The sequence below is a fragment of the Daktulosphaira vitifoliae genome, unplaced genomic scaffold (genome assembly GCF_025091365.1).
Source record: "Daktulosphaira vitifoliae isolate Bord-2020 unplaced genomic scaffold, ASM2509136v1 Scaffold_5, whole genome shotgun sequence".
Lineage (NCBI taxonomy): Eukaryota > Metazoa > Arthropoda > Insecta > Hemiptera > Phylloxeridae > Daktulosphaira > Daktulosphaira vitifoliae.
Genome location: NW_026099576.1, coordinates 10657892 through 10671354, shown reverse-complemented (window position 1 = coordinate 10671354; position 13463 = coordinate 10657892). Strand labels below are relative to the sequence as shown.

The window sequence follows — 13463 nt, the reverse complement described above, 5'->3', positions numbered from 1 at the left end:
AGAAAATTATTCGTGATCTAGCGTTTTTATTTTTTTGTTAACATCATTTCTAGTATTTTATATTTACCAGTGGCGTACACAGAAATTAAATTGGGGGGAGTTTTTTGAAATTTTAAAAAAATTAGATGTGACACTGTCCATATTGTTGGCTCACAAAAATTCCTGTTTTTGATTATTTTATTGTGGAAATATATATAGTATAATATGATCTTTTTTATTGTTATTACTTATTGTTTATCGTCCAAAATTGTCGCTTAGCTTATAAATTTAGAGGGGATAGTTCAACCTCCAAAATGCCCCTTGCGTACGCCAGTGATATTTACTATTAAGTATTTCTATATTTTTGGTTTTTTAAATGTTTAATAAATCACTTCAGAGTTGCGATATCAAAATTATAAAAACGCTAGATTACAGATAATTTTCTCTTTTATAATTTGGGACTCTAAAATCGATATAGATCAAATAAAGCAGTCCCGAGCAAAACAGTTTTTATGCAAAAAAATTAATTTTTATCTATCGAGATTTGTGTCGGTCCCTAGCGGCACTTTTAAAACGTGATGAATTTCCTGTTGAATGACGGTAACCGATTACCCTCAACTTTCAACTACTACCTCGCTAATGATCAAAACCAGTTATTTTATAATTTATTATTGACGCATTTAGCAGTCGCTTATCTGAATTTGTAAAAGTATTGTTATTATTGATTGGTGATGGGATTTAAATTTAAGCTTTACTATGTTTATTTTTATACGCAAGTAATAATGCAAATATAATGAAAATATCTATAAATCTGTCAGAAATTTTCGTGGAATTTTATCTTGTAACATAAGAAAACACACTAGTCACAAATATGATTCCATAACATACATTATATTCGTGGGAAGCAGGACGGATCAACCGTCTTTTTATAGTAACCGACGAGAATTGGATATTATTTCTTAAAAAATTCTTAAAAGAATTAATTTATACGTAGTATATTGTATCACTTAAGACCATTTTTTCTAAGTTTTATAACTCATGTGTCAATTTTACAAAAAATTTGTAACACGAACAATAGGCATTATTAAACAGCATTTTACAAATTTCTGATTGACTATAAATATATTTATAATACAGAGAATACTCCTAATATAATACATTTATTTTATGTATGTATTGAGTGCGTATACGCACTATAGTTTACTAAGTTTACTCGCACTATAGAGAGTATACACTGATATTAAATTTTATATGAGCCTGTTGACATTAAAATTTTGCAATCTAAAATAAAATTTGCTATAGCGTATTTTTTTAATTCAGAGATAACCATTTAATTTACATTTTTTGAACAAACCAGGTTTTTCACGCGTAGCTTAATTTAAGGTTAGTTATAAATAGTGATACTTTGAAAATTTAATTTAAACAAAATGGTAGAAAAATCATGCATGATAAAGTGATTATTGATATTTTTGATAAAAATGAAATGACATTTATTTTATGATTCCTATATATGTTTGTTTGATAATCGGTATAAATAAATGTATGTATATATACATTCGTTTATGTGTACTATTTCTTGGTAATTCTTTCACACATTTTATACTGACCGATTATGAATTTATATTTAGTGAACTCTTATTTCTTACTTCATTGGGCATTATAACGTTACACTGAAAGTTGATATTTAAATTTTACCACGTTTTGTGTATTTTGTAAAACACAACTTACTTATTATGTCAAAAGGCAACGTGTTTATAAAAGAAATAATGTTCTATCAAAAAATAAACTTAAATTAAGAATGAAGGATATCCAGAAAAGAATTCATAAAAATAAATCGTAAGTTCATTTGATAACTTAATTTTTGTTGCTACATATAAAAACAAATTTGCTGTCATTTGAGGTGGTTGCTTATGATGATACATATTTTTTTAATTCTGTTAAACTGTATTTGATTTATATAATTTAAATTTTAAAAATTATTTTACAACATTTTGAGAATATATTTATCATAAAATTCGTTTATATATATATATATATATATATTACATATTATTTAGATATTAAAAAACATACTTCAAAATTCATACCCTAAATTCATACTCATTTTATATAGAAAATTGAATGACATACCATATAATGAGTCAATATCAAGATATGATGAGAAATCTCATGCTATAACAAATAGAAATTCTTTAAATCATAATTTACTTCAAAATAGTATTAATTCGGATTTATTGTTAGTGTTTTTGAATTTTTTTATTTATAAAAGTTTTTTCAAAATTTATCATAAGCTTTTAACTTTATAAAAATTTAGAGTTAATATTACCACATATTTTAAACCTTTAAGTTCTGAACATAATAATAATATATCTCGTCTTATAAGAAATAGTACTCCACTAAATCGTAGTTTATTGAAAATAGTGTAAATCAGGATCTTATGTAAATATTATATAATATTTTATATTCATAAAAATTTTATTTACATCACTATTTTCATAAAATATTTTGATTTTTTTTTAAACTAAGAATCGGTATGGTCACACATATTACGCCCTCCAGTTCTGAAATGACAGAATAGTGAGTAATTTTTAAAATATTTCGACCTCTATTTAGTAATAATTATTACTTATAAAATTATTTATAATTTAATTTAAAATAGTTTTTTCTGTATCTTTTTTACTCAAGTGACTATAGTATTTCGCAACATAGTTTAAGTATCCATATGGAAAAAAATAGTGTTTCATTGATTAGTCAAAATAAATTGAATAACCAGTAAAGCATTTCATTAATAATTTAATTAAACAATTTATTCAATAAAAACTTAAATTTTTTAAAGAATTAACTGGTAGAAGAATTATCAATATATCATATTTAATTTAACAAATTGAAAAGTGTCATGATTGCTCATTTGTCGACATGGAATATGAGTCAGAAGTGATCTATGGCTTTTCATCAGTTATCACATTCAAATTAAAAGTCTGTAACATAAAAATTAAACTACATACAGAGGACTTAAAACATTTGGAGATGCAGATAAATAAAGCTGTCGTAAATGCTTCTCAAGCAATTAGAATTGGTCATACTTAACTACAAGAATTTGCGGGATTTCTCGACTTGCCTGTTTTGTGTAGTAGAGGTTTTCTGAATGTTTAAACTGAGGAAGCCGAAGTAGTTTGTGCTACTGTATGGGATGAAATGAAGAAAGCCGGGGACGAAGAAAGAAAATTAGCACTCAAATCTGGTGACGTAAATATAGACTAAGTTTAAAATATCAACTTTTTATGTCGCCTCAAAAAATCAAAAATATGTTTACATCAAATTATAGAAATAAAAAAAATAATAATAATATTAAAATAACGCTTAATGACATTCCACATCAAATTAAAGATTATTGGTCAACTAATATTTCTAACGTTTTGTTTACACGTAGGCAACAATAATTGGATAAAAAATTAAAACATTTGTTTTGTTGGAATACGCAACATATATTGTTTAATTTATCAAAGGGCTTCTGGTATGAACATTAAAAATGTATCAGATTACTAATGTTTTCTCAACTGGAAAAAGCTTCAATATGCATGGAAGCAGATTGCATTTTGGAAGGATTTTCTAAAAGCATCGAAATACATGGTCTTAAATATAACTGTTTGATTGATAATTAATAAATTAAATACAAATATCATATTATTATTATTTTGTTATTTCATTGATAATACAAAATATGTTGCTTGATAAGTGATGTAGATAGTAGTGTAACGAAGCGATTAGTAGAAAGTCGACTATTTAATTTTACATGTAGCACTAACTTGATACATTTTAAGTTTAATCAATGTATATTATTTTCGGTCTTTAGGACGATTTAATTAATGGACCCTTGGTCAATATATAAAATGCAGTTCATACTTTTGTACTAGATCAAAAGATACAACTATAAATTTAGTTCTAGAGGCGGAAACTGGAGAAATATTAAATATTGCTTCTAGACTTGTATCTAATTCAGAAAGTTTATTAGAAAACAAGACCTCTAATATTTGTGAACAATTCAATTCTTTAATTAATAAACATGTAAGGGGTAAGAGATTGAACTTTTGTGGAATAGGTAATTACAATACGAGGGTAGAGGCAGATGCTGTGGCATTTCATTCCAAAGGGTATTTAAGACAAATGCATATAATAACAAGTAACTGCAGTCCAGGTAAAATATATAGTTCTAAAATTATAATTATAATTTTAGAAATTTAAAAAATATAGAAATTATTTATTTTTTAATTATTTTACATTATCATTATTTTAGGAAAATGTTGAAAATATTTTCACAGGAAGAAATTGAGATGAAAAAAAAATAATTTTTAGGCCAAACTGATGTTTAAAAAATTGTAATTGAAACAAGAGATCAAAACAACAATGTAATGTGATACAGTGAACGAAAGAAACACTTGACTACTTCTAATTATATTCAGATATGTAAGATGCGATCCAACACAAGCTGCAGAAATGTAGTTTATAATATTTTATACGCAACTAATTTCCAGTCAAAAGCATTACAGCATGGAAAAATCATGGAAGCTAAAGCTTGACAAAATGTTGAGCGGTTTTTAAACAAAATTGTCAATAATAGTGGTTTGGTTTGGTAGTAGTTCCAGATTATCCATATCTAGCTGCCAGTCCAGGTAATTAAATCTAATGTATTATTTGTTTTATGTTAGTTTACCATAAAACGGCATGATATTTTTTTTATAATTCATTTAAACTTGTATAAGATTACTTTATAGCTAAAACTGGATATATATTGCGCTAACATTTACATTGTACATACACTTTATTATAAATATTAAAAATTTAATTTTAACTAGCATAATAATCAATGACATAAAGAGATTGTTATTACGCTATATTACTAAATTACCTATTATACTACATTCGCTAGATGGTGTAATAGAAGAAAATTATTTGGTATGAAGGGAAAATTTAAGTATAAATGTGCAGTTAGATTTAAATTAAAAAAAAAAAAACAGAAAAATTGCAAAAAACTTTCACTTATAGAAAAACAATTATATTTTGGCATTATGTGGGTATAGACATGAAACTGGAAATGCTTTAATTTATATTTCTAATTTTTTGTAAATGACCGAAATTTTCGAGCTATACTTTGTTTTTGAGTTGAGTTAAGTGATGTTGAATTAAATGAAAATTTGCAAAATGCCAATAAAAATGCAACTTTTATTAGTGCCACTACTCAAAATGACATGATAAAATGTAGTGGAGATTTTTAGTAAAAAAGATTATAGCAAAAGTAAATAAAGCTAAATACTTTTCTATATTAGCAAACGAGACTACTGATACCAGTAATGTTGAACAATAACAATTAGTATAAGATATATAGTAATAGAAACAAAATCAATTCGAGAAGATTTTATTCAGTTTTTGAAAGTTATTTATTTGAATGAAGATGTTATAGAAAAATCTACAATTAATAATATTAAAATGTTAAGCTTTGTTTTTGAACAATATCTTCTAAAATCAAATATTTAGCTTTAATGCGTAGCTGAGAAGATATTGGTTTTACCCTGCAGTGTTTTTTATGTGTATATACAGGATGGCCCACCACTCACTGACAACTTAAATAACTTTTGATCCAGTTAATATTTTTAGTTGATTTTTTTTTTAAATAATAGTTATACGTTAGGTCTATAGCTATATCTCAATAATTAATTTTTTTACATTTTATTAAAAATATTAATTATTTTTAAATTTTAAATAAAATGTAAAAAAAAAATCTAAGATAGCTATTTTGTAGAGTAGAATTTAAGAAAAATTTTAGTAAAAAAATATCTTATTAATATTCAGTAGTAAATATTCTGTAGCGTTTTGAAGTTTGTGAAAATTTGAATTTTCATGTACTATTTTACGGTATTAAACATTGAAATACGTATTGAGAAAAGGACAGAAGAAAACGCTATCTTTTCAATATACTTTTGAATGAGAGTGATAAGTAATAATTGCCTTATCTAATTTCTTATCATGGTATTTATGCCAAGTTTGTAATGTATACACACTATCATCATATGTATACACAGTAATCATGAAAAGATAGCGTTTTCTTCTGTCCTTTTCTCAATACGTATTTCAATGTTTAATACCGTAAAATAGTACATGAAAATTCAAATTTTCACAAACTTCAAAACGCTACAGAATATTTACTACTGAATATTAATAAGATATTTTTTTACTAAAATTTTTCTTAAATTCTACTCTACAAAATAGCTATCTTAGATTTTTTTTTTACATTTTATTTAAAATTTAAAAATAATTAATATTTTTAATAAAATGTAAAAAAATTAATTATTGAGATATAGCTATAGACCTAACGTATAACTATTATTTAAAAAAAAAATCAACTAAAAATATTAACTGGATCAAAAGTTATTTAAGTTGTCAGTGAGTGGTGGGCCACCCTGTATATCAAGCTGTTCACCTCCTAATGGATCGGCTTTGCTAACGTTAAAAGATTACAAAACATACCTAGTTAAAACATTAATTATTTCCATAAAAAAAAAGAAATGCCTCAAAAATTAATATTGTTATAAAAAAGTCAATGTTTTTTTCTATCACTTTACATTGAAATAACTGGGCGAATTATTATAATTGTTTTATTAATAAAACCTTATACACTTAACTATAAGTGATAACTGAAAATATATAAGATAAAAATGTAATTATTATTTTGATTTTTTGAAGTTGAAAATGATCACTTAAAAGTGAGCCTTATAAAGAGTAGGGTATAGCTTTTATAGATATACTATATACAACAATGACTGTGTGTGACCTTAGTATTAAAAAATGTTCATAAACAAAATTTCATGTATGCTATTTTGAAATATAACAAGGATACAGTAATCAAATAGATAAAATCATTTTCAGTACTGCGTAAATACGTAGAATTAACCATCAGTCATGTTTTTAAACTAACATTGAAAAGCTTCACCAGTTTTTTAACTGAGGATTATCATTGGCGTAGAAATAAATACTTATCTTAAAGTATTTAATCATGTTCTTTAATTGTTGTATATTTGTATTAACTACTTTAATATTTATTACTACAAAGGTTATTTATCTAAATATTTTACAAATATAATTGTTATATATTAATTTATAAAAAATACTTCTACATTTTTTTTTTTAATTATGATAAATAGGGTCAACAACCACAGCAACCTAATATTAAAAGAGCTTCATCAAAGTTCAATGACTTAATGAAAAATGCATCACAAGAATGTTTATCAAAGAACCACGTTACTATAGGTATTAACATAATACAAAATACTTTTTAATTTTATCACAAATGTAACCTATATTGCTACATGACAATTCCAAATAGTAATTTGTCAAGTATAAAAAATTATTTTAATTTAAAGAAAATTAATTTTTCATACAATTTACATTGTCTACAATAAGATTAGCTTTGAAATAGTTGAAAAGATAATTACTAATTTTTATATTTTATATTTTAAGTTTAATTTGATTGTTTATGTTAAGAACGTGTAGTGGCTCTCTACTCAATTAACACTGAAGATCATGCAGCAAAGTGCTATGTATCCTGTATGCTGAATCGTTTTAATGTAGTATGTTTAATAATTATTTTTAGATAAAATAATTTAAAAATAGACATGGTGAGGTTTTTTTTAATCATGATTAAAAATTTATTGATTGTTAAAAAGTATTTTGGAATCACCCAATTGTTTTTACAATGATTTTTAAAATTTTTCAATTAAATTTTGCAATTCCAATAAAACTTAAATAAACTAGTATTTTATAAGAAGTTGACTTCACTAGTATAATATGTAAACAATATAAAAAAATTACAGTTATTAATTTTGTTAGCTTCGATGCGAAGCTGAGAAGGTATTAATTTTATCATGATGTGTTTTTATTTTTTGTGTCGGTAACCACTTTTTCTTAGGTCTCATTGGACCGATTTTTCTCAACGATACGTCAAAAGATCAAAAATTGTATTTAATTGAAGACATTACCCTCAAAAATTGAAAAAATTTCCCTCGTTCCCCGTAAATGAGGGAAATCTCCAAAAAAATTACAAATTTAAAAATCGATAATTTTCGAAATTTTTTCAATTTTTTTTACTTAAAATTGCCATAACTTTTTTAAAAATAACTAAATCAATATAATTTTTTTTTATATAGATGCATGATATCATTACCTTTTATTTGGTATATTTTTTTATAAATCTGACTCTTTATCTGCATACAGGGGGGGATTCAAAATGACAACGTTTTCACAAAAAATTAACTTTTTCAACTTAACTTTTGAAAGTGTTCCGGAAATACTGACACTTTTATATATATCTTAAATTAAAGCTAATGTAATATTTTTTATTATGGAAAAAAAAAATTTCGGACTTTATTTTGTCTTTATGGTGAAAATGGCTACCGAATGATATTTTTGTGTGAAAATTCTCGATTTTATTTTTTACATTTTTAACTTTATAATGCTATAACTTATTCAAAAGTGTATGGACCAACACAATTTTTTTATGAGAAATAATATTTATATTCCTCTTTAATTTGGCATATTTTATCTTAATCAGGATATAAATAAGGAAATAGCAGATCATGTTGCTTTTTAAACACTATCTACATATTTGAATCGAAGCGTTTCTTATGATAGTGATTTTAATAAATTAAGGTTTATGATTACTACAATTTTATAGACTAATGAGAAAGGCGAATACAATGAGAAAGCGTTAAAACAAATGATGAAGAGACGAAAAACTCAGGATATATCGTCAGCTTTAAAAGAAAACATAGATAAGTGCACATCTCAAGGTAAATTAAAACTTTACATACACATGAGTATTATTTATTTATATTATAAAGAATTTAATTATTAAACAATTTTTTTTTAGCAAATGATGTTGACTCTTGTGAAAAGGCAGTACAGTTTACAAAGTGTCTTTATTCAAACAAACAAGAGGTATTTCTAAAAAATCATTATTGAAATTTAATTTTCAAGTTTAACTTTATACTTTAAAATGTTTAAATTTTCAAGGTTTGTAAAATTATAACTAATCTTTAGTATATTTCTAACGCAGATGGGAATCGACAACGGCAACCAAATGCGCCCACCTCAGTCAATGCCTCCGATAATTCCTTTTTCTTCTATAAGACCAAGATTTCCAAACCCTAACTCTAGAGGACCTCCTCAAAGACAACAAAATGGTCAAGTCGGTAGTTGGAGAAATGGCAACCGTATGCCTTTTAACATACAGTCACCTAATATGACTGAAAACACTGATTTTATATAAAGTTATCGGAAATAAATTCCAGATCTAATACTTAATTTAAATAATTAATAGCCCCACTTATCTTGATTAATTTTAATACTTTACTTTATGAATTACTATGCACAAAATAGATTTAATTTTAATGGTGACTGGAATAATTTTTACTATATTGATTTGTTCGGTATAAATTATCACGTTATTTCTTCTCTTTAAATAAAAGAATAAATGATAATCATAAAAAAATATTAACACGTTGTCTTATTTATGAAAAATTTGTATAACAAGTTACATAATGTATTATAAATTAATATACATTTTATATTTAAAACTTAATAGTTTTATTTAACTCTTATTTATATTATTAAAATCAACATTCTTACAACTAACTAAATAATAATTTTGTAACATAGTCTTTTCGAATAGGAATAATAATAAAAACTTAATTCATAAAAGATTATATGCAATAAAATTCATTAGGTAATTTACGAATGTTCCTATCATTTTTTTTTATTTTAACTAGTATAATAATGGTCTGTGAAAAAATTGATGAAAATTTTATTTTAAGTTATAATTTTTAAATCTTTAAATTCACTATTGTTAAACGCTTCAATATGAATGTACATGAAGGAATTTTATGAATTTTTTGTAATGTGAGGTTATATAAAATAAAGGAAAGACAATTTAAAATCTGAAATTTGCATGAATCTGCTTCAATATCTAGGCTAACACTACAAATTTTTCAGTCTTTCGTTTTCTAAGGGACGAAATATGAATTTTCCTGAACATACAAGAACTAAAATTTTTGTTTAAAAATTACATCAAAACACGCTAAATATGAGTTTATAACTACAATTATAGTTGAGGTAAATTTTATAAAATTAAAAACGTTCCAGTTTTATAACATTGATGTATGCGCACGTATGTAGTACTGTGAGTAACAAAGTGTATCGTAAGATGCTTTTATGTTAATAAAATAATGTTGCTATGTGTAATTTATTTTGAGAAATACTGAATTCATCTTACCCTGTCTTACCTTAATTATGCAGTAGATTTCACTTAAGAGACAAATTATCGGAACAATATTTTTTTGTCTTTGAGTAAATTGCATAAGCTTTATTTTATGTGTATTAAAAGATATTAAAATTTCCAAAATACTTAAAAATTAAAAAAAAAAAAATGAAATACAAATCATTAAATAATATGACATTTGGTTAATACTAACCATTAAAAATAATCCATATGGAATAAGTTGTTCATAATAAAAAAAAATGAAATTAGTACAAAAATTAAGGATTGTAAGTAGATCTATGGATTGACAAGATATTATTTTTAAAACGATCACGAGATGTATTAAAAATATCATATTCATACAAACTGAATTGGCCAGTGTTAATGTTTTAGAGAAAAATGATTCAGCTGCTAAATTAGTTTTAAAATTAGTAGGGACATAAAATAAAGATTGTTATCTAGTTAAATGAATTAAGGTAAGAAATCCATCTAGAAATAGTAGTTTAGAGCAATCAATATTAAATTTTATAATAACCTAAATGAACACAACGTCGACTAATTTACGTCCGATTTCATATGACAAGGACTATTGAGTCCGCTAGTAATGTATAAGAATCCCTAGAAATAGATAGTTTCAGTTTAAAAGCTACTATTTTTAAAAAAATTTATTGAACACTCTCATACTTCGAAATACAGTTTGTGTAGATAGGAGACCAAATAAGAGAACCAAACTCTAAGTGAAAACAAATCAAAAAGCAATGTAAAGATTTTATGAAATTTTTATTTTTAAATTGTACTATGATTCTATTTAAAAACCCAAGCATTTTTAAAGCTTTATTAAAAGTAAAATAAATATCAAAAGTAAATGACAAATTAGATATAAAATAAATACCAAAGTCTTTGACTGAAGACACTATTTTCAATTGAATATATGAAATACGATAATTATAAATTATTACGAACAAAAGATAAAATATGACATTTATCAATATTTAAAAGGGAGAAATTGAGCATACTACATTCAATAATTAGATTTAAATTAGCTTGTAAAAATGTACAATCATCATTAAAGTGGACTTCACTATTAATTTTTGTATTATCAGCAAGTAATAAAATTCTACTGTCATTACCAAAAATAGAAGGCAAATTATTAATAAAAATAAGAAACAATAACTCTTAAAAAAATAAGAGCCTTGATATAAACCTGAAAAAGCAATAAATTATTCAGATATTATGTTCAATAACTTAACTTGTTGCGTACAATCATGAAAATAAGATTCAATTCACTTTAATAATATACCTTGAACACCATTACACAACGCAATTTTACTAACAACAGTCTATGATTAACTTAATCAAATGCTTTTTTGAAGTCAATACATATACAATCTATTATTAAATGCAATATTTATTGGCCCTCATGAATACCATTTAAAATATCGGTTTGAAATACTCGATTATTACTAACTATTGAATTTTTCGATAGAAATCCATGTTGATAGTTAGAAAAATAGATTTTTTATTAAAGCAGAAAATTTATTAGTAATTAAGGCCTCAAAAATTTTTGGTATTATTGACATCTTTGAAAGTTACAACTTTAGATCCAGGAATATTACCTATTTTATGTAATTCCATTACATATGACTTTTTCCAAAAAGTAGGAAAATAACCAGTGCTCAATAATCTATTAAATATATGTAATAAAGATTTAACCAAAACATAGCAACAGTTTTTTTAAGAAAATAGGAGGAATATTGTCAGGATCAACTCCATAGTATAAGTATAAAGTAGAAAAATAATCACTATTCTCATTATAATAATAATTGAAGACTATTAAATTTTGAATTAGAACTAATATTTAAATAAGAAATAGAAGAATAAGATAATTCTATATTGTTGAATCCTTAACATATACAAAAGAGAAATAATCACGGGAAAAAACAGCTGACCCTTTAGCACATTCAGAACTTGTACATTTTAAAATATAGCAATCTGATAAAATTGATTAATTTTTTTTAAGACTGTATGTATAATTCCAGAAGGGTTTAAAAATATTAAAAATATCATTTACAATTTTAACTATATTATTAACTATATATTAATATAACTATATATTAATTTTCAAAAAACCCTTAGTAAAATTAACTAAACCTGTTGTTGGGCGCCACTTTGTTATAATTCAAATATATATATTAGGCAGTGTTGGTAAAATATAAATAATGAAAGATAAATATTTGAGCTTAGTGAGAACCTGATGTTGTGGTTCTATCGGGGTCGTATGGTTCGAGGGTTTAGAACGACAACGACAAGTAGATATAAAAATATATATTAAGTTCCTCTTATAGAGGTAGAATAAACTTTTGTCTGGTTAGTTTCTAATGTTCTAACTAAGAGGCAACGAAACGGCGAAGCCAGTTCACGAATACCTCGGCAACGAGACGGCAGAGCCAGTCCACGAATGCCATATAACGTGATTATGTATAACTTCTTTAACCAACCAGTCAAAATTGACACTTTAAGATATTAATTTAATAAATGATCTATTGCTTTGTCATCCTTTACTCAAATTTATTAACTNCATTGAAGTTGGATATACTGTGTTATTTTATACTTAGATATCCTAATGCAGCACAGGAAAAAATCCAGACATCCCCAAGAATGATTTTATATTGTACAAACAATTTTATGTGTTATATTAGTTATTATTTTTTAATATTACACACTTAGGAATTAATCACTAATAAAATTGCACAAGACAATTTTTACAGCACATATTTGTTATAGAAAAATTAGTTTTCAAATGGATCTCTTAGATGTTAAAAAATAAGTTACGGTTAGATACAACTTTGTGGATCAACTGAAAAAACAGTTAACTAACAGTTTTTTGATTTGATGAAAATATTTTGTAATTACTGGATAATTAAAAAATAAAATTCTCAAAGATAAATATATATTCTAATAACAGAAAAAACTTTTTCAAAAATGTACATTTGTATTAAACACTATTAATTTTATATTACTTAATGAATGACTATTATCATTCGAGTATTAATAACATATGTCAAATGTGAGAAATTGTACCAGAAAATAATAAGCAAAATGTATATTATTGTATAATAACTATAGTAGCAAATAAATGCTAATTGAATAGAACATTTTAATTTAAATTTTACAATAT

The 13463-nt window shown here is 24.5% G+C and overlaps 1 protein-coding gene across 3 annotated transcripts; it reads left to right on the top strand.

The window, feature by feature from the left end:
- The first annotated feature begins 3691 nt into the window (after window positions 1-3691).
- On the top strand, window positions 3692-9550 carry LOC126907068 (general odorant-binding protein 72-like). Of its 3 annotated transcripts, XM_050688095.1 has the most exons (8): window positions 3692-4174; window positions 4274-4443; window positions 4512-4649; window positions 7176-7281; window positions 7516-7601; window positions 8705-8819; window positions 8900-8967; window positions 9086-9550. In XM_050688095.1, the coding sequence occupies exons 4-8, from the start codon at window positions 7233-7235 to the stop codon at window positions 9296-9298; spliced, it is 531 nt and encodes a 176-aa protein (XP_050544052.1). In that variant the 5' UTR covers window positions 3692-4174; window positions 4274-4443; window positions 4512-4649; window positions 7176-7232; the 3' UTR covers window positions 9299-9550. The 3 variants fall into 3 exon arrangements, with proteins under 3 accessions (XP_050544052.1, XP_050544050.1, XP_050544049.1); XM_050688093.1 differs by having other exon boundaries at window positions 4274-4649; XM_050688092.1 differs by lacking the exons at window positions 3692-4174; window positions 4274-4443; window positions 4512-4649 and adding an exon at window positions 6922-7084.
- The last annotated feature ends 3913 nt before the right edge of the window (window positions 9551-13463 follow it).

Excerpts from the sequence above, each read along its gene's own strand:
- LOC126907068 (XM_050688092.1), top strand. The coding sequence starts at position 7,028 with ATGTTCTTTAATTGTTGTATATTTGTATTAACTACTTTAATATTTATT. Across the intron at positions 7,602-8,704 it reads TGCTGAATCGTTTTAATGTA|ACTAATGAGAAAGGCGAATA; the intron begins GTATGTTTAATA and ends ACAATTTTATAG. Across the intron at positions 8,968-9,085 it reads TTTATTCAAACAAACAAGAG|ATGGGAATCGACAACGGCAA; the intron begins GTATTTCTAAAA and ends TTTCTAACGCAG.